The following is a 21,517-nucleotide window of genomic DNA, read 5'->3' on the forward strand; positions in this document are numbered from 1 at the left end:
GCGGGACAAACAAACAGCGCGGCGGTCACCACCAACAGACAGGCGGGAGACAATGTACCGCCCACCCTATCACAACTCACCAATCCGCCACCTTTTCCGGGGCGGGAGCCCCGCCGATAAAAACACGGCGGAAACAGACTACGAACGGGAAAACGCTCACCTCTACACACTCCACGAGGAATCTGGACAGCGTGGAACCAGAACTACACATCCTACCAGCTATTGTCTACCTGCTCCTCTACCAGGAGCACGAACGCCGGCGCAGAAGACAACGGTGAGTACTGCACCTACGACACAGGGGAGGGGGGAGGAGAAAAGATTACGGGCACACACATACAAAACACACCCACCCTCACCCACAACTACCTACACATCAATGCAGGGCAACAACTCAGACTGACACCTCCCAAACCCCCCGGAAGAATGCCAAGACAAAATAAAATGATCATGAAATTCAAATATATTGTAAGGCTAAGTAAAAAATTATTTCCAACATCCATAACTATATACACATATGTAAATTGTCCTGTCCAAATTGGGTTTCAGTCATTGTACGTGGGCCAATGGGCCTCAACACATGGGCAAAGCCCACACAGGAGACCCGAATCCTTTGGAGAGAACACTGCAGGGGCATCAGATAGAAAAACTACAGGCACCTCAGGGGGAAGGGAAGGGGAGGCACCTCAGCCACATGAGTCCACGACGCCAGATCCACGAGGGGCCTCCATGGCCACTGTCCCATCCTGGGGAGTGCAAAGCCACAGTCTCTCAAGTCTCTACAGTGGGTGGCTTGCCCACTGTGCCATCCTGGGGAGTGCAAAGCCACAGTCTCACAAGTCTCTACAGTGGGTGGCTTGCCCACTGTGCCATCCTGGGGAGGGCAAAGCCACAGTCTCACAAGTCTCTACAGTGGGTGGCTTGCCCACTGTGCCATCCTGGGGAGTGGAAAGCCACAGTCTCACAAGTCCCTACAGTGGGTGGCTTGCCCACTGTTACATCCTGGGGAGTGCAAAGCCACAGTCTCTCAAGTCTCTACAGTGGGTGGCTTGCCCACTGTGCCATCCTGGGGAGTGCAAAGCCACAGTCTCTCAAGTCTCTACAGAAGGGTGGCTTGCCCACTGTGCCATCGTGGGGAGTGCAAAGCCACAGTCTCTCAAGTGGATTACAGACTCCACTGGTACTGGAGGAGGCATGGTGCCCAGAGTGCATCGTGCAGCCCTGCCCGACACAGATCCGGGCCTGCCCCTTCTGCCAATGGGCCAGCGGTGCTTGACTTGAAGGGCCCAGCGGAGCGGTGCTTGAGACGGTGGTGCCCAGCGAAGCGGTGCTTGAGATGAAGGGCCCAGCGCAGCGGTGCTTGAGATGAAGGGCCCAGCGGAGCGGTGCAGAGATGAAGGGCCCAGCGGAGCGGTGCTTGAGATGAAGGGCCTAGCGGAGCGGTGCAGAGTTGAAGGGCCCAGCGGAGCGGTGCTTGAGACGGCAGTGCCCAGCGAAGCGGTGCAGAGTTGAAGGGCCCAGCGGAGCAGTGCTTGAGATGAAGGGCCCAGCGGAGCGGTGCAGAGATGAAGGGCCCAGCGGAGCGATGCAGAGTTGAAGGGCCCAGCGGAGCGGTGCTTGAGACGGCGGTGCCCAGCGAAGTGGTGCAGAGTTGAAGGGCCCAGTGGAGCGGTGCTTGAGATGAAGGGCCCAGCGGAGCGGTGCAGAATTGAAGGGCCCAGCGGAGCGGTGCTTGAGACGGCGGTGCCCAGTGAAGCGGTGCTTGTCTTGAAGGGCCCTGTTCAGCGGTGCTTATCTTGAAGGGCCCTGTTCAGCGGTGCTTGTCTTGAAGGGCCCTGTTCAGCGGTGCTTGTCTTGAAGGGCCCTGTTCAGCGGTTCTTGAGACGGCAGTGCCCTGTTCAGCGGTGCTTGTTTTGAAGGGCCCTGTTCAGCGGTGCTTGTCTTGAAGGGCCCTGTTCAGCGGAGCTTGTCTTGAAGGGCCCTGTTCAGCGGTTCTTGACATGTGTCTCCAGGGCACCATATCCGGCCAATATATGTAGTTCACTCGCCATCCGACTTCTCGCTTGCGGGGCCCTCCTGTGCTGGAGTCCCGGGTCTGTGGGTGTCCTCCTTCACACCCGGAATGGGGCTGGTGGGGCCCTCCTGGGCAGCTCGTCTGCTGCCGGACTTGTCGGCCGTGCTGCCCTTGCCATCCTTCTGTGATTCTCTGTGGCCCTTGCCTCCCTTTGTAGATGTGCCAGGTGGCACCCCACTTCCTGACGGTGCCAGGGTAGTGCCTTTGGAGGCTGCCGTCTCTGGCCTCTCGCGCCGGCCCTTGCCTTTCTTGGATTTTTTCTCAGGGGGTGGGCTGGCTGTACCTTTACTGCTGGCCGATGTAGCTGCCCTTGAAGGTGGTGGACTCCAATATTCTTGTACTATGGTCCTTGTAGGTCCAGGGGTTGTGGTGGCTGAGGTGCTGATTGGACTCTTACGAGATGGAGGGGGTGGGTCAGGTGATGGAAAGAGGTTAATTTTGGACAGGAAAAACTTTTTAGGAGCAGTGGGAAGGGTAGGTGCAGTGGGTATGGGAGTGGAGGAAGAGGATGTGGTTGTAGGAGAGTCAAATGTGGTGTCTTTGGGTGCAGGTGCTTGTGACGGAGGCTGTCGTGAGGTGGATGGCTGTTGGGTGGGTGGCTGCCTGCGTTTGTGTGGTTTGGAAGAGGGGGTGACAGACACACTGGGAGAGGACACAGGGGACGTGTAAATGGCAGTGGGGGTGGTGACTGCACGTGTGTGGAGTGTTCTGGTGGGTGTGCTGGTGATGGACGTAGTGGCTGATGATGTTGTGCATGCAAGTGTGAGTGGAGACGTCACAGGGAGGGAGGAGGGAGACGAGGAGGAGGGGGACACAGAGGAGGCAGTGGCTGCTGGTATGTCTGCATGTGACTGTTGCTTGTGTGAATGCTTGTGTGATGTGTGGTGCTTATGTCTGGATGAGCTGCCCTTGGGTGTTGAGGTGTGTGCAGGCTGGTCTGTAGGTGTGTCTGGGATAGGCAGAGGAACAGGGGAGTGGGACTGGGTGGAGGAAGTTGGAGGAGGAAGGCAGGAGACAGGGACAATGGCTGCCGTCAGTGCTGAGGCCAGAGCGTTGAACGATCGCTGATGGGCAGCCTGACCCGAATGAATGCCCTCCAGGTATGCATTGCTCCAGTGCACCTCCCTTTCTACCCCCTGGATGGCATTCAAAAGGGTAGACTGCCCAACAATGAGCGTCCTGAGGAGGTCAATGACCTCCTCACTGAGGGCAGTAGGGGTAACTGGGGCAGGGCCTGAGGTGCCTGGGGCGAAGGAGATGCCCGCCTTTGTGTGCGAGCGGGCACGGGGCGAACGCTGAGGGGCTGCTTGGAGGGCGGAGCTGGTGCGCTGGGTGGCGGCTGTACCTGTTGTTGCAGTGGGCACGGATGTTGCTGTCACCACAAGGGAGCTCCCTTCCGAGGACGTGTCTGTGTCGCTGATGTCTCCACGTGTTCCCGTTGTGGAGCTCCCCTCGCCCTCCGTCTCACTGGTGAACTCCGAGTCAGTTGCATGGCCCTCCAGGGCCATGTGAGATGCAGCTCCCTCGTGCTTGGATGCCACTTCTCCTCCGCCTGATGATGCTAATGCACACATGAACAGGAAGACCACCAAAAAAAGGGGGGGGGGGAAATAAAGACATGTTGAGTGCATGCATTGGCAACACAGTTGGCGGAGAGGACAGACACAGAAGGCCCCTGCACTACGCCGCGCACTTGGGGTACACTACTCAATCATTGGGACTTGGCCTACAAGCCTATGGATGACAACTGCACACATAGGTGACACAGGGCCATGGATAGCTGTACTTGGCACCCTACAGAGGTGGGGGGCGGGGGCACAGGGCCATGCCTTACGGAGGGGCCTAACCTACAGAAATTGCCCTGGCCTAGGGATACCCACAGCCCTCCTCCCCCACCCAGACACCTCCACTGCGTGCTAAGATAGCAGAATGTGCTGGTACTCACCCCCTTGTGTCTGCTGTGATGTCCTCACGCGCCCATCCAAATCTGGGTAGGCCACCGCCAGGATCCGAGACATCAGGGGGGTCAATTGACGAGTGGCACCCCTCCTACGTTGGGAGGCCATCCCCAGCAGAGCCTCCGCGGTCTTCCTGCTCCCACGGCGGATGTCCTCCCACCTCTTGCGGCAGTGGGTACCCCGTCTGTTGTGGACCCCCAGGGTCCGGACGTCCTTGGCGATGGCACGCCAAATGTCGATATTCTGATGGGCGCTGACCTATGTCACAAGTACAGGGGGAGAAATAACATTGTCATAATTTTCTGCATGCTCGATGTGAGTGGCCCCCCCATCCCCACCCTTGCCATGTGGCACATGCACTCATCCGTCGTTTGATGCATGCCTCAATCGCTCCCCTCCCCACCATCTTTCATCCACCCGACTCAACACAGGCATTGCCCCCAAAGCATGCTCCCAGTGTACTTACCTGTTGGTCTGGAGGACCGTAGAGTAGCGCATACTGGGGGAGGACCCCATCCACAAGTTTCTCCAATTCTTCAGAAGTGAAGGCAGGGGCCCTTTCCCCAGTCGCAGCAGCCATTGTATCTTCCAGACCGAGGTCACAGCAGCACTTGCAGTATAGGTCCTCTCCTGTGGATGATCAGGTCTCGAGTGATTAAGCAGATAGAAAATGGCGGGCACGTCCGCGGCGGTGCGTACCGCGGCGGTGCGTACCGCGACCGCCGGCGCACTTCGTCATTGGCTCCTGAAACCCATAGGGTTCAATGTTAACCAATGCGGCTTTGCGCCGCGGTCTTCGACCGCCTACCGCCACGGTGTGCCACGCCAGCGCATTGACCTCACATCCCATTGTCGCACTTCACAGGTCAGGCAGCCGCCATTTCAAGGGCCCACATGGCTTAATTTCTACTGCGTCACACATGCCTAGGCCTTGCATCGACACTCATACAAGCCATTCAATGCATAGAGAATCGTGTACTGTGCAAGCTGTGGGAACATACCTGTGGGTTGATTGACTCTGTGCTCGCTGTTGTCCTTCCTAGGCACCGTCCGCTGGGACTTGCGAGGAGATGGAGGAATGTTCCCGTGTACAGACCGCTGGTGGACCTGTCGACAATGGAGACTTGACCGAGCCACTATACAGGAACTGTGTGCCCAGCTGGAGCCAGACCTGATGTCACCCATCCGCCAACCCACAGGGATCCCCCCTCTAGTGCAGGTGCTGTCAATACTCAATTTTTTGGCAAGTGGGTCATTTCAAACAACAGTGGCCATTTCATCAGGGATGTCTCAGCCTATGTTTTCAAAGGTGTTGTCCAGAGTGTTGTCTGCCCTGCTCAAACACATGCGGAGATACATCGTTTTCCCTGAGGTGGGGGATTTGCCTACAGTGAAGGGTGATTTCTATGCCCTTGGACATATTCCCAACATCATTGGTGCCATTGATGGGACACATGTGGCTTTGGTCCCCCCCAGCAGGAGTGAACAGGTGTACAGGAACAGAAAAAGTTATCATTCCATGAATGTCCAGGTGGTCTGTTTGGCTGACCAGTACATCTCCCATGTAAATGCCAAGTTCCCTGGGTCAGTGCATGACGCGTACATCATGCGAAATAGCAGCATCCCTTATGTGATGGAACAACTACAGAGACACCGTGTGTGGCTAATTGGTGACTCAGGTTACCCAAGCTGTCGTGGTTACTGACCCCAGTGAGGAATCCCAGGACAAGGGCAGAGGAACGGTACAATGAGGCACATGGGCGTACTAGGAGAGTGATCGAGCGGACCTTCTGCCTCCTGAAGGCTAGGTTTAGGTGCCTGCATATGACAGGTGGATCCCTAATGTACTCACCAAAGAAGGTGTGCCAGATCATCGTGGGCTGCTGTATGCTTCACAACCTGGCTTTGCGACACCAGGTGCCTTTTCTACAGGAGGATGGTCCAGATGGTGGTGTTGTAGCAGCTGTGGAGCCTGCGGAGAGTGAAGAGGAGGAAGACGAAGAGGACGACACAGACAACAGGGACACAGTGATACAGCAGTATTTTCAATAACACACAGGTAAGAATCAACACCGGCATTTTACATTTACTTATAGTCTCCTGCCTCTCTACTGTCTGTCCTTTTCACCCAGTGTATGCTAACAGAGTTGTGACTTTCCCTTCAAATTTCAGAGATGTGGGCCCCACTGCGTGACCTCTGCTTTGTTTGCCCATGGACTACAGCTGTGTGACAGTGGTATGTTGTCATCACAATGTAACTGGTCATTTTGGCACGTTTATGTCTAATACATTTGTTCAAAAATACAGGCAGACTCCAGATTATTTGTGTGCAATAAGTGTGTTTATTAAAGTGCTCAATTTTGGGACATGGTTTAAAATCGGTGATGGGTGATGGTGGAGGAATGTCCATGGCAAAGTCCAGATTCTCAGTCTCACAGGTGCATTGTTCATATGCCTGTGGAAGGTGGAGCAGGGGCAGTTTAAGGTTGGACAGGGTGACAATGTGGGACAGTGGGATGACATCAGGGGGTATCCTTTCCTGGCTGGGGTCTTGGCATCCTACTCTGTCTTCTTCCGAGATCTCAGGCCCCGCTTGCGGGGTGGTTCTTCTTCTGCAGGAGGTGGGGTTCTGGGGGGCGGTTGTTCTTGTGTCGGGCCTCCTGTCCACTAGCGCCGGCGGAGGTGGTAGCCTGTTCCTGGTCCATGCTAGTGACAGGGGCCCTTTGTGGTGCCACATGGTCCCGCAATGTGGTGACAATCTGGTTGAGAGCCACAACGATGGTGCCCATTGCGGAACTAATGTTTCTCAGTTCTTCCCTGAACCCCATAAACTGTTCCTCCTGCAGTACCTGGATCTCCTGGAACCTGGCCAGGACCGTCGCCATCGTCTCCTGGGAGTGGTGGTATGCTCCCATGATGGAGGTGAGGGCCTCGTGGAGAGTGGGTTCCCTAGGCCTGTCCCCCCCCTGTCGCACAGCAGCCCTCCCAGTTCCCCTGTTTCCCTGGGCCTCTGTCCCCTGGACTGTGTGCCCACTACCACTGCCCCCAGGTCCCTGTTGTTGTTGGGGTGGTGGGTTAACCTGGGTGCCGTGTAGTGGTGGACACACCGCTGATTGACGTGTCCTGGAGACAGAGGCATGGGCCCGCTGGGTGGGTGCTGTGCTGGTGTTCCCAGAGGGGGGTAGGTCTGCTGTGGCCTGTGGCTGTCTGAGGGGAACCGACTGTCCTGAGTTCCCCGATGGGCCGGGCTGGTCATCTGGGTCCAGGGAGACAGAGCTGCTGTCATCACTGGGGGCCTCTTCTGGGGGTGGGATGGACATTTCTGGACCCTCCTGGGCGGTGTGGTGGCGTTCGGGTCCTGCAGGGGTATAAGAGTATGGTTATTGCTTCTGTGTGTGCCATAGCGTGCAATGGGTGGGTGCCCGTGTACCCCAGTGCTGGCATTCCTTTGTGGGGGCTGTTGTGACGGCGGTTTGTGGGGGAGATGGGTATGTGCAGTGGTCATGCTTAGGTGATGGGTGTCGATGGTTTGTGGTGGCATGCAGGGTTTGGTGTTGGGATGGGTGGGTTGTGATGGTGAGACATTAGCAGGGAGGATGTGTGATGGGAGTGGGGGGGAGGGTGGGGGTATGAGTTGGCATGCTGGTGGGTGGGGGGGATGAAGTAGTTGAGATTAGACTTACCAGAGTCCATTCCTCCAGATACTCCTGCGAGGCCCTCAGGATGCAGGATGTTCAAGACCTGTTCCTCCCATGTTGTAAATTCTGGGGGTTGAGGTGGGGGTCCACCGCCAGTCTTCTGCACCGCGATGTTGTGCCTGGATACCATGGAACGCACCTTCCCCCGTAGGTCGTTCCACTGCTTCCTGATGTCGTCCCGATTTCGTGGATGCTGTCCCACAGCGTTGACCCTGTCCACTATTCTTTGCCATAGCTCCATCTTCCTGGCAATGGTGGTGTGCTGCACCTGTGTCCCGAACAGCTGGGGCTCTACCCGAACTATTTCCTCCACCATGACCCTGAGTTCTGCGTCTGAGAACCTGGGGTGTCTTGGGGGTGCCATGGGGTGGTGTGGATGAGGTGTGGGGTGGTGTTTGCGGTGATGAGTGTGGTGAGTGTAGTGGTGTGTGGTGTTTTGTGCGTGGTTGTTGTGTGGGTGATGGTGTAGTGTGCCTCTGTGTGATGGTGTTCTCTATTCTGTGCTGTCTCTCTCTGGGCTTCGTCTCTGATTTGTGGTCGTAGGGGTTTGTGGGTGATGTGGGTGTGTGTTTTATAGTTAATTGGGTGTGTGGGAGTGTTGTGTGTATGTGTCTCAGGTGTGTGTATTTCAAATTGTCCAATGTGGCTGTGTTTTGGAGCTGTATGTGTATTTTGAGCGCGGCGGTGTGTACCGCCAATGGAATACCGCGGTTGAAAGACCGCCGCATGGATTCGTGGGACGTAATGGCATGGGCGTATTTCTGTTGGCGTGACGGTGGAGGTTTGCTCTTCGCCAGTTTAACGCTGGCCGTTGGTGTGGTGGACTTTTGTGGATGTCGGGTTTTTGGCGGTTTGCCTCTTGAGGGTCAGAATGACCGTGGCGGTTTACCGCAGCAGTGTTGTGGCGGCCTTCTGACCGGCGGTAATCGCCTTTTACCGCCGAGGTCAGAATGACCCCCTGTGTCTTCCAAAAGCTGAGGCTGCAGCCACTAAGTGGGGATAGGGGTTGGGACGCGGCCCCAAAACAGTTAAAGTTCCAATGGCTTATAGTTTGACAGCATCTTACCCAGATATGTTGCATGGGTGACATTAGCCATAGGGCGCAGTACAAAGGATCCTGTCCAGGCATGCAAGTAATTTATGAGGGGGTGAATAGAAGGAGTACTCGTGCATTCCAGCATTTCTATCCCGCCTAACGTCAGACAGGGACTAACCTATAACCTGTTACTGCAGGGCTTTGGCCTGCTTGACAGAACCCTTACCAGGGAGGGGAGGGTGAGAACAATCTAAATTATGATCAAGAACTGCACTGAAGTCCCCCCAGTGCCCAAGTATACTGTTCTCAATCAGTTAAAACAGTGGATAAATACACCAGAACACCAGAAATACATCCTGCTCAGTATTGGGGGCATAGATGCTGCCCAGCACCACCTGCCTCCCATCATGTGTTCCCCTAACAAAGACATAGCAGCCTTTAGTGTCAATCAATTTTGGTGTCTAAGACTGCAAAGGGCACCCCCACATGCAGGCAGATTGCTGCAGCCCATACAAATGCTGAATACGATGTGCCAAACAATTGTCCCCTTCACTGCTTACGTAAGTTCAGAGCTTCAGTAGTAGAATGGTGTATCTCTTGCAAGTAAACTACAGTATATTGGCTTTGCTGCAATTGAGCTGCTGCAGGATACAGCGCCACTTCTGAATGGATCCCATGACCCTGATGTTCCATGTTATTACATTATAGCTGTACTCGACCACTGACATAGTACCAGGTAAAATGTAATAGACAACCAAATTCCACACATTGCATTAAAACAACCCATAGACAACAGGTGAGTGATGATGACAATAATATTCAAATAATGCCCCAATACTAGGTCCAGTGAAAAACAATTGTTCAACCAAAACAGGTGAAACGATTTAACAGGGTTGTCGGAGTATGCATTTGCTATAGGGGCATTAGGCCAGAACACTTATGCAAATGAGAGGCAAGTCAAACGAGGATGGATACACCGCTCCGGCTGCGTTACCCTAGTCTCTATATTGTGTGGCATGTCCAGAGACAGCCAATGTTCATGAGGAGAAGGCAACAGAGGTCGGGGGTGGCAAGGGAGTATATTTCCAGTTGAGGACTACTCTCAAAAGTGGATGGTGCCCCCGATCATAATATAGTGGCATCTGGGACAGCAACATTTATTGCTGGAGGCCCAGACACAGCAGCTCTTTGAAAATCAGGAAACTGCTCCTCCAGCTAGTTCCGTGCAGACTGCAGTGTTCCAAAGAAAATGGAGCATTGGTTGTGAATTACCTTCAATTTGGCCGAAAACATAATCGCATAAACTAGTCTCTCCAATCTTTACTGCTTTTTGACTGCCTTGAAGGAGGCACGTAGGTGCTGAACCACTAGTGAGTAGTCCCGTAACAGAAGGATTTGAGCATTGTCTATAATGATAGGTGAGTTCTGCTTGTCATTCTTGAGTAGGACATCTCAGTCTCTGAAATTGAGTATGCAGGCCATGATTGGTGGGCGCCGCTTTGGGACTCTGTGCACCCTCTAGACTGTGAACAGTTCAGATAGACCACAAGGTGCTACTTTAGTCTTCAGTCAAGTTTCAATATATTGAGTGCCATTGGAACCCTCCTTATTTTACTGCATGCCAATAATACGAACGTTGTTACTGTACACTCCCCGCTCGGCATCCTCAGCTCACTCATGTAACATTGTGAGCTGTTTGTGAATTTCGCCAAGGATTGAGTATTGTTCAGTTTGTATTGGTGCCAGAGAGGAAAGAGCCACCTTCTTAGCTTTGGCTCTGTCCACTAGCTTATGATGCTCATCATTGAGAAGCCTTAATTCTGTGGTGATTGCACCAACTTGCTGCTCTGTTGCTACTGTGATGTCATGGATCTCTTGATGGACAAGGTCTAGTATATCCTGCAGGGAAGCAGCCCGCTTGGGGGATATACAGTCCTCCACAGCGAGTAGTGAAGAAATGTCAGAGTGGGTAGTTTGGGACTGAGTGAGATTAAGCACTGGCATTGCTTTAGCCCTAGTGTGGCGCATTGTGGAGAGAAGAAATGTGGATTGGCATGAGAGGCAACAGTGTGAGGGGCCCCTTGCGGCAGTAGTTCACAGGCCAGACAGCTGTTCCAAAATATGAAGCACCTGCGAAGTCCAATCAGGTAAGTCACACCCTAAGCAAACAACTGCAAACAACTGCTTCAGCACAATGTAGGGAGCACAGTTAGGGCCCCTCTAAGCAGCCCCTGAAGGTTTCAGTACAAAATGATTCTGCAACGTAGTAGTCCCCTGCAAATGCCAGTCTCGGGGGGAGCTTGAGGAGGCCGCTGTAGCAAATAAAATCCATGCCTTTAATGAGGATCAGCAGGGTCACATGCCATGTTACAGCTCCTCTGGCAGCACAATATCACACTGAATGGGGGGGGCCCAGCCACACTGCCGGTGGGTCATGACAATCTGTGGCACACCATGCAGCAGGCCGCTGCAGCATATGCTGTGCAGCAGTAGGCAGGTGCAGCTGGCCATTATCATCTGGGAATCCCTGCATCACATACCTCAGTCTCGGAACGGGTCGTCAGTCCCAGTGCTCAATGGGGCTCAGGCTTGCAGTGCCCATGGCCATACAGTGGGTGCCTCGTCTAGCCTCTCAATGTTTGTCGCCGCGGGAAAGGGCTGTACAGTCAACTCCAGGGCCCTTTGAAATTGTGTCTGCAATGTCCGCTGGGCCAGGGAAGGTGAGCAGCAGGTAGCAATCACTCCAGGCTGTATTGGTGCTGCATTAGTGTGCAGATGATGTGGATTCTGGCGCTCAGCACCAGAGAACTACAAAAGTGCGACTGCCATCTCCAGCAGTTAGCCACGCCCCCAGAAATGACATAATTCGAGACAAGCTGTGCATCGCAGAGACACAAGTTAGGGCAAGAGGAAGGTTTCAGGCAGGGGCTCTTGTGGACCTGCTGTCATGCTTTGTGACTGGGCCGCTCCGGGAAGACTGCAGGATGGCTGGATTGTATGCGGCTCCAGCCAACGCCACTTTGTTTGCAGCTTGTTTTTGCAGTGGTGTCGTTGGGATGAGCCCTCCATCTGCCCAGCCATGCTAGCAACCCCTGTAGCTTACCAAAGGCTTTGATGGGGATTACCTTGCTGCGCTGGGCAGGTACTGGAGACCCGCGGTGCTGGGCAGCATCTGATAGGTGAATTAGGGAACCATGCGGGCGTGGGTGCAGCACTTTCCAGCTTATGGCATCCATGCATGGAGGCCCAACCCAGCTCTTTGGTAGCTCAACAACCCTATGAGGGGTTGTACGACTGCATGGTGCGATGTTATAAGTGCAAGGTACTTGCAATGTGCTTTCCCCTGCTACGAGCTGCTACAACGCACCCCCTTTTTGTTACAGAAATCAATAAGGGGGGAAAGCACAGACAGCTGACTAGAAGGAGAACTGTTATCTTAAAGAGTCTCTGTTATGCACTCCTTTAATATTCTGCTAGTAGCCAATCCAACAAGCTAGGACTAAGGACCAAGTATTATTGTGCCATATCCTGTACGCTGCCATTCAACATCAAAAGCTCGCGCAAAACATTAAGTGCTATATCTGATGAAAAGGCGCACACACGATTCAAAACATTAGCCTCCTACTGCATTTAAGATACATTTTCTAGGAACTCTATTTTTGCCAGCTAACAATAGAAGTCAAATTTTATCCAGTTACCTGGTTTCCACAATTGATCAGTGCAGTCTTACGTTATCACTAGTCCTTGTATACAGCATCTGGTTGCCAGTATTGCAGCTACTGCCTTAAGAGACTATGGATCATTCTGTGTACTTCTATGCAAGTCATTTTCTCCTGACATTTCCTTGTACTGGGGCTAAGAGCTATATGGGGGTCGAGGTAGCCTCTGGATGCCGCACTAGGCAGCTCCCTAGGTGGACTGTGAAACAAGAATGGTAGCGGAATCGGTCTGTGTAGCACAGATGCAGCCTGTTGCTCTCCAGTTTTCCTCCAGAATCCCCCTGTGCAACCTCTTCTAGCCAAGCATGAAGCGTATTAACCGGGATGCTTCATCTAAACCACGGGCAGCTGTCAAAGCCCTGAAAGCTAGCGGATTGAAAAGCTTGACTCCTCTACTGGGAAGGAAAAAGCCGGGACCTAAGCAAGATCATCTGGACGTATCTTTAAGAGATTCAGAGGGGCCCCAAGAAAGCACATTTGCTCCTATGACTTTTCCAGTGTCTGCTCCAACCAACTCTGGGTCTACGGCTACAGCACAGCAGGAGTCAGGGTCAGCTCAGGCATCACCGATCATAGGGTCACCATTGCCCTTTTTAAATCGGGAAAGGAGTAGATCACTTCTTGAGGACCAGGCGCGGCGGTCCACTGTGAGCATGGATACCCTTCCACCCTGTGCCTCATTTTCTGTTGGGGAACATTTTATCCCTTGTTTTCAATGTGAAAAATTAAGGGGAGCGAAAAAAAGAAGAACATATCACTGTCCAATGAGGCACCGAATAATCAATCTTTTAATAGCTCAGTTGATCCAACAATCAGAGACCTCTCATATCCCGCATCAGATCCACCGCTAAATAGCAATGTCATCCACATCCAGATCTTGTCTACTACTTCATCAAGCTCAAACCCTACTAAGCCTCCAGAAAATTCACCTCCTAAATTAACTTTCAAAATTATGCTTACTCAGATCCCTATTGAGCTGCGCAATCTGAAAGTTTGGCATGAGGAGACGCATAGGAAAATCAACTAACATCTGAATCAGCTGAATGGCAGCATATCACATCTTACTTCACTGATTTCCCAAGTAGAACAGAGGGTCCCTGATCTGGACTATGCATATAATAGACACAAAACTGTGATTAACCAGATACGGACAGAACTTGAGCAACTTCAATTTAAAATTGATGAAGCCGAAAACAGATCAAGGCATTCCAATCTTAGATTCGTTGGAATTCCCGAAGAGTCAGAAGCAATGTCTACCATGTCTAAAGTGATTACAGGTCTTATTTAAAATGCATCCTTCCCATGGTTCCCACAGCAGGATCCTCCAACTCACAGTATCCATGCACTATACTAGTCAACTTTGGCGACTTCAGGATCAAGGAACAGATTTTATCACAAGCCATAATAATAAAAACTTTCAACTCATCGGTCAATTACACCTTTCGGGTTTTTTCTGACATGTCCAGAGCAACTGCATGTCAACACCGTGAATTTATTACCCTCATCGATTATTTCAAGATGCTTGGGGCCCCAGCTGGCATTGTTCAACTTGCAAAACTTAAGGTCCTTCACAAGGGTCAGGCCCACATTTTTCAAAGTGTGCAGCAGGCAAGGGATTTATTGGGCTCACTTAAGAAGTAACACAGCTTCACAACTAACATAAAGATTGTTAAAGATTGTATTTCACAATAAGATTCAAGATTCTTCATTAATGAGGGATATTGTCCACAATCTTGTCTTCATAAAGTGAGTTCATGGTGTAAGTTTCGGCCTTTCTGCTGCCTCCTTCGGGTGTAGGTTCTGAGAGAGCCATGCCATTGTACTCCATTTTGAGGTTTAGGTGGTGGGTCACAGGGGTGGTGTGGGTCCCACTGGTGGGTGAGGCCATTACTGGTCGGGTCGCATTTGGTGGTTGGGGTGTAGAATCTCAACACGGTGGGGGGAGGAAATGTGCAGGTCCTTCAAAGAATTAATGTCTGCCTTTTCTTTTGTAAGCAGATTTTTAGGGGGGATGGGCCTTTTTGAGCTATTGACTTTCAGACACTTAATTCGATCATCAAATGATCATCGCACAGACTAATCTGTGCTCTCACAGCTTTTTTAAAACTGCTTCCTGCTATGCTAATGGGCTTAATAACTCCAACAAATACAGAGCTATACTTCAGTGGATAAGATCCTCCCAAATCCAGGTCATTCTGTTACAGTAGACACACTTTAAGCAACAGACACATCTTCCTAGCACTCTTAGCTTTATTTCTCATTCTTTTTTTGCCTCCACTAATGTGGCTGTACTTGGGGTTGCGTTCCTCCTAATGCGAGATTTTCAGGGAGAAGTGCTTCAGGTGTATCGTTAGTGTCAACTGGTTCATATTTCGAGCTGTTATGGTCCTATTGAGGATCAGATCATCTCCCCGCAGAATCTCTGTGATATTTTGAGCTTGCTTGCTGGCCTTTTCATAGTAGGAAGCGATTTCGACATAATTCAAGACATCAATCTTACTGCGTCTCGCAAAAATCGAGCACAAAATAAACCGCAAGCTTTGCGATTTTTGCCAAAATGTATTAGTGATTTGGCAGTTCAGGATTCCTGGCAGCTCGAATATCCACAAGCCCATGATTACACTTGTTTGATTTAAAGGTTTAATTTGTTCTCAAGGATTGATTTTTTTCTACCTTCCCATTACTGGGATAGGGCTCTCTCAAGTGTAATGCCCAACCCTTTTTCGGACCATTCAGTTCCAGTGGTCCAACTGTCCCTACCAGGACGATAAATAGAGAGACCTAGTTGGTCTCTGGACAAGTCCTTATTAACTGACGAGGTTGGATTTGTGTCTTAAGGGCATCAGTTACTGAATTTCTAGTTAGTAATGAGGCAGCTGCTTCCATGTGTGCAATTTGGAAGTCATATAAGGCGCTCATCAGAGGTGAAGCTATTGCTTACAAGGCCCAACTAAAAAAAATAAGGAAAGAAAAAGAAGACAACCTTCAGCAAGAACTCGACCATGCCATGCACTCCCATCAAGTCCACTATGAATGTGATTCATTGACCCTTGTCTAGGATGCCAGATCTAAGTTGAAAGACCACTTTCTATTGCAGGAGATAGTTAATAAAAATACATGCTTTCAGCAGCATTATGAAGAGAGTGACCATATAGGGAGGTTTGTGGCTCATTTTATAAAACAAAAAATTATTAAATAATATTTGATGAGACCCAGGATCGAAATGTTGATCGGAATGAGGAGATAGGCAACGTGTTCTTAGCACATTTATACCAAGCTTTATACACCAATGATTGCGGTGTGCGATCACCATATAAATGATTATCTTGATTCAGTTAATCTACCGAGTCTTAATGAGGAGTGCATTGCTGCGGCCAATTAATATCAATTAATATCTTGGAAGTAACTGAGGCCATTAAGAGTTTCACTAACGGTAAAGCTTGTGGTGAAGATTTCCGAACAGATTGCCGCAACCCTAGCTGCATTTTTTAATGCAATATTTATGGGTCAGGAAGTTCCTAGTTCCTTCATTAGTGCAGTAATAGTCAGTTTTCTCAAGAATGGCAAGCCAGGAAAAAATCAGACTCCTATCGCCCATTAGCCTCTTTAATAATGACTATGAGCTTCTTCTGAAAATGTGGGTAATCTGCATTGCCCTGCTAGTCCTGAGCCTCGTACATAGAGGCCAGTGTGGGTTCCTCCCAGGGAGGTCTACTAACACCAATTTCTTGCTTCAGGCAATAGACTATTATACTAGGAACAAAATCAAGGCCACTATAATAATGCTTGATGCCAAAAAAGCATTTGATCTAGTACAATGGGAGGTTCTTTTTTCAATACTGCGGACATTCAAATTTCCTCACAAATTAGTGCAGTTTCTATCAAATCTTTATCAAGTGACTGAAGAAAAAATCCTACTTAAATCAAGAGTAATTGGTAAGGTTGCGATACGTCGTGGGACTCGCCAAGGATGCCCGTTATCCCCATTCCTTTTTGCATAGATGTATCTATTCAAGCTCCAATCTTAGGAGCACCAAAACAAAACTCTTCGCAGATGAGATGATTTTGAACCTCACTGCTGATGTCCATAATATTAGGTGCACTTTTAAAAAGATCAAATCGTTCTCTGGTCGACAAGGCTATTGGAACAACAAATCAAAATCCGAGGCAGTACTCTATAACAGCCATGAATCAATATTGCATATGAAATGCAAATTAACTATCGGACTTCTCACTCAATCAGATATCTTGGCGCCTATGTTTACCAAAACATTTTAGATCTTTATCCCTTAAACTATCTATCTACCCTTAAGAAAGCAAAAGCTCTTCTGCATAGGTGGCAGAATTCCCTATTGACAATTATCGGTCGCATTGCTTTTTAAAAATGATGATATTTGCAGCTGTTCTAATAATTTTTTCAAATGTAATTGTCAAAGTCCCCAAAAATATTTTTAAGGAGTTAAATTCAATGCTTCGCCACTTCATCTGTCTGAGTAAAAACGCTCATATTTGGCAGGAATCGCTCAAGCTCACCGTTGGAGATGGAGGCTTAGCTTTACCCCATTTTAAGAAGTATTATGAGGCAGCATTTATGGATTGGATTGTCAATGCTGCCAGCATGCATCAAGGTGATTCTAATTTTTATCTCAACCAGATGCTCTTAGAGAATGATATCAAATGATCCCATTTTCTCAAAATCCTGTGGCTCCTGAAATGCACTAGGTATAAATTTCCATATCTGTTATGGTCCCGAGGTGTTGAAATGTAACAGCTTTATCACTTTATCCACTGTCATCCATCAATTTCATTAAAGAAAGCTGCGTCATTCAGAGTCCTGCTTCCCAAGAAATCTATAAATGACTGGGCTGAACTGGGTTTTTCAAAATTTCAAGATTTTATTTTAGCAGGGAATGTCAAACAATGAGAGCAACTCATATCCAATAATCACAGATTCTTTAAAGTTTATATTTTTGCAGATTTCCCAATATCCAGTCAATGTTTTCTTTAATACATTACTCAACCGAAACACTCTCCTCCAAAATTACTCAAGCCCTATGGGTTCACAGACAAACAGAGGTCGGGAACTGGTACCGAATTCTTCTGCAAGAGTTACTAGTAAGAATCCTCACATCTGCTTTAAATAGAATAATGACTGTGACAGGTTGTGTGATAGATCCCCAGTCTAGGAAGCAGTATAATTTACTCTCCCATAAAGCCTAGAGAGGCGTCAACTTTAAGAGAATGGCTTTTTACACAAAATGGATGCTTTATTAGGCACCTCAGCGGGTTAGCAAGATGTTCCCTTCAATTTCGGGTGAATGCTTAAGATGTTATTGCAAAGCTGGCGAATGGATTTACATCTGCTTCCTCTGCCCTCTTATCACTATCTTTTGGGATAAAATCTTACAGTGGATCAGTAAGCAACTTCAGGTACCTCAAGTGCCGGATTCTGTTGGGGCCTTGTTTGGCATAGCTAGCTGTTCTGAGCTGTCAAACCAAACAAAAAAACTATTTTTATTTCATCATTAATTGCAAAATCTTTGATCTTGGAGCAATGGAGAACAGACTTGCCTCTGTCCAACGATAGTTGGGAAAGCAAAATCAAATCGTCCAGCTCAAATAACGACTCTAGGCCCAAAGAATTGGGGCCATTCGGAACTACCACTGTATTTGGGGTAATAGCGTAATGTCTCCAGGGGAAGTAGGATATGAAGAAATCGTAGGGAATGGCTAATCATGAAAAATCTAAGATAAAGCAGCAATTCAGATATGTCTATTGTTGATGTATTATACTCTAAATGCATGTCCTTACTTTGTGTTAAATACTGCACTACGCAACTGTTTAGTATATTATGGATGAACATCGGTATTGTGAGAGGTCGAACGCCTGACTTAACGTGTTTTTTTTTATTTTGCTGTACGATCATGTATACCTGCACGTATAAGCACATTAAATAAAAAAAGATTTTTTAACTTAGGGCACGCGTTATAGTTACTAGAGGTAACTATAACAGATGAATTTCAGTGTGTTTTATACTTTAAAATGTTACTTTGGCTGTGAAATGTTTCCCTAACTATATTGTCACTTTAACCTTTGTTTTTTTTATCATACATATATTGATATGGAGAGAGAGATAGAGAGAGATAGAGAGAGAGAGAGATGTAATATAATATATTATGCACTTATACACTTTTCACAACAGCTCATCTCCCGCACTTTTATCTTAGCCCCTGATGTGCCCCCCCAAATATCATGAGATGACTGTGCTTCATGTTTACAATCAATCAATGCTTAAAGATGTGCTTAGAAAGCAGCAATACATTTGTGATGATTGTCTCTTCATGTCTTTTTCCACAGATCCTCTGATTTTAGACTACATTGCTGCACAAGTGTTGTGTATGTTTGCTTTTAAGGGAGTGCAACATGCACTAAGTTCCAAATTTTTGTAACTCTTACCTCACTTTTCCCACAAAACATGTGCTGCCTAGGTGTTTGCACCCCATTAGCATGCACCACGGATTCCTGATGTGGTATATTCCTTTTAATCTCATTGCAAAATCCCTCTGTCCTTGTTCATTATATTGTCCTTATTTCACAGTTTATGTTACACATAAGAATACTTTTAACAATTTGTTCATTCTCACCATAGAGGCAAGATACATCTAGATTTGTTTTACATTATAATTATAACAGACATTATTGGAGCCAGGCGAATGGTTGGATGAGTGCTATGACAGTGAACAATATAGAGCCTTTGCATGAAGCTGCAGATTATCGGTGTAGTCATGCCTTAATCTTAATTTTGGTTATCTTTTTCCCCATAAGCTTTCCTATGAAGTTGCAGGATGCAAGCCCCTTTCTAACCTGGTAGACACAGCACTGGATGTATTTCTATGCAGCTATGTGGTGGACTCCGTGGTAAGATACGTTTTATGCAGTTATGTTATGTACCCACTTGTAAAGTGCTTCTGGGTTCCTGCACAAAAATGTTTTCCAGATTACTTTAACACCCTTTTATGTCTTCAAAATGTCTTGAAAGCTCCATATTTTTTTACATGGGCCTTAACTATTGACTCAGTATCATTGGTAAAGTGCCCTCCTAACACCGATTCTCTGAAACAGGCAACTGACATGCAGTTACTCCTGAGAGAGCCATCAGTGATAGGGGGACCAGATAGTGGGGACTCTCCTACATATTAATAATTACCACAGGACATTGCTTATGTGTACTATTAGCAAATGGGTTAACCTGGGGGCCCACACAGCCAAGTAATAGACTTCGGACACGAGTGGCTGTGCTCTGCCTTATGAAACGGATAACTTTCCAAGAGGCAATGGTATGCAGTGCCTCTATCAGAATTTAATTGCATGAATGTAATATCCTTCTGGGTGCAAAGGGCTTTGAAAAAAAGGTATTCGTTCTATGGGAATGTTTTTGAACCTAGAGGAGGAAAAGCAGTTAGCTGTTATCCGCACTAGGGAATGTTTATACCACCTAAAGTTTTTTCAGATGCTTCAGTAAAAGAAGTGCAAGATAGGAGATCATTTGGGAATGGTTCAAATGTTGGCTGAGTTACAGTATTGTAAACAGTATATCCTCAGCATCTCCCTCAACAACTTGAATGCAAAATAAGTGATAGAAGGCAGGCAACATTCTGTAGCCCTTCCTGGAATGTCAGCAGATTTCTAGATTAAATTAGAAGAGGTGCAGTGATGAAAGCGGCCAAACACAATGTGTCAGAAGTGCTGGTGCTCCATGTGACACAACTATTAAATAACTATTATTAATGCCTATGTTCGTATGGCTTTGGCACAAACTACACTGCAGGTTGTACCCAAAGTGCTAGAGGCAGGGCAGTACTGCTCAGATGCCACGTCCCCTTTTCAGGGTCCACACTTAGTTTGACAAGCTAGGCAGAAGTGTTATGGCGTCAGGAATGCTACAATGCAGAGCAGTAACAATATCTAGGCTGTAAAGGACTTGTGCTGTTGCTGAGTTAGGAGTGTTATTATAAATATGTATGCATACAGGGTGTGTGCACTTCAGTACTCACAGCCAATGATTTGATAGAAAGGGTCTTCAGTTGCATACATATAGACCTTTCTATTTTAGTTTAAAATAGTTATAGAAGACCATTTTGAGGTGATAAGTCTTCTAGTGAGTAGCTGTCCCTAGCAGGGTGAACTAATTTAAATTGGTTTGTGTCTGACTAATTTATCTGTTCTCCAAACTTGACCATGATCAATTTTACCCCATTATGATAAGTTCTAGTTATTTGATAAGGAGGATAGTATTTACTCTGATGATGGTGTTCTTTGGAATCTCTTTTTACCTGTACCCAATCCCCAATTTTCCTATTCTGATTCCTTACCCCATGTTTGTTAACATACCAGTTTTTGTATTTTATTTGTTGTTGGCGTACTATCTCTTTGGGCCTTGTCAGAGTCTGCCTTCACTCTTTTGCCTCCTTCCAACCAATTGGGGATTATTTTGATGCTGGGGTTTCTACCTTTGAGTGCTGCAAAAGGAGATACTCTGGTAATGAGATTGTGTGAAGGGCAGTAGGACCATATGCAATCACATAAAGACGATTTGCCCTCTTTATAAGGCTGTTAGCTTTGGGGCAGTACACAGCTGTTCTCCCATGTCTGATATTAAGTGCTTGTATATAATCTTTCAGTTTAATGGCATATGCTGGTGTAGATACACATGCTCTGTATACTTCTGCCATCTAGTGTTGGGTCCGGAAGGTTGCAAGTTGTTTTTCTTTGAAAAGTCTTTCGAGTCCCGAGGTATAGTGACTCCTCTTGCGGGTAATGTGCATGGGCATCGACTCCATTGTTGGATTGTTTTCTTCCACCATTGGGTCTGGTTGTGTTTTCACGAGCTCCAGTTCGAGACTATCTTTTAGGCCTCTTCCATTCGGGAAACCTCCCACACCATCATTATAGTCTTTCGAACGTATATTTTTCATCTTCTGCATTCTAGGACCAAAGACACTATCCATCAGATCGATTCACTTCGATAGAAGCC

General features: G+C 48.3%; 1 protein-coding gene across 20 annotated transcripts in view; it reads left to right on the top strand.

The window, feature by feature from the left end:
• The window catches only part of PROM1 (prominin 1), a 616,480-nt gene that overhangs the window by 520,162 nt on the left and 74,801 nt on the right, over positions 1-21,517 (top strand). For all 20 annotated transcript variants that reach the window (XM_069202406.1, XM_069202442.1, XM_069202511.1 and 17 more), the window contains one exon: positions 19,309-19,401. In XM_069202406.1, the coding sequence (XP_069058507.1) occupies positions 19,309-19,401 (93 nt within the window). The remainder of the gene's footprint in view (positions 1-19,308; positions 19,402-21,517) is intronic.

This window comes from Pleurodeles waltl, chromosome 1_2 (assembly GCF_031143425.1).
Source record: "Pleurodeles waltl isolate 20211129_DDA chromosome 1_2, aPleWal1.hap1.20221129, whole genome shotgun sequence".
Classification (NCBI taxonomy): Eukaryota; Metazoa; Chordata; class Amphibia; order Caudata; family Salamandridae; genus Pleurodeles; species Pleurodeles waltl.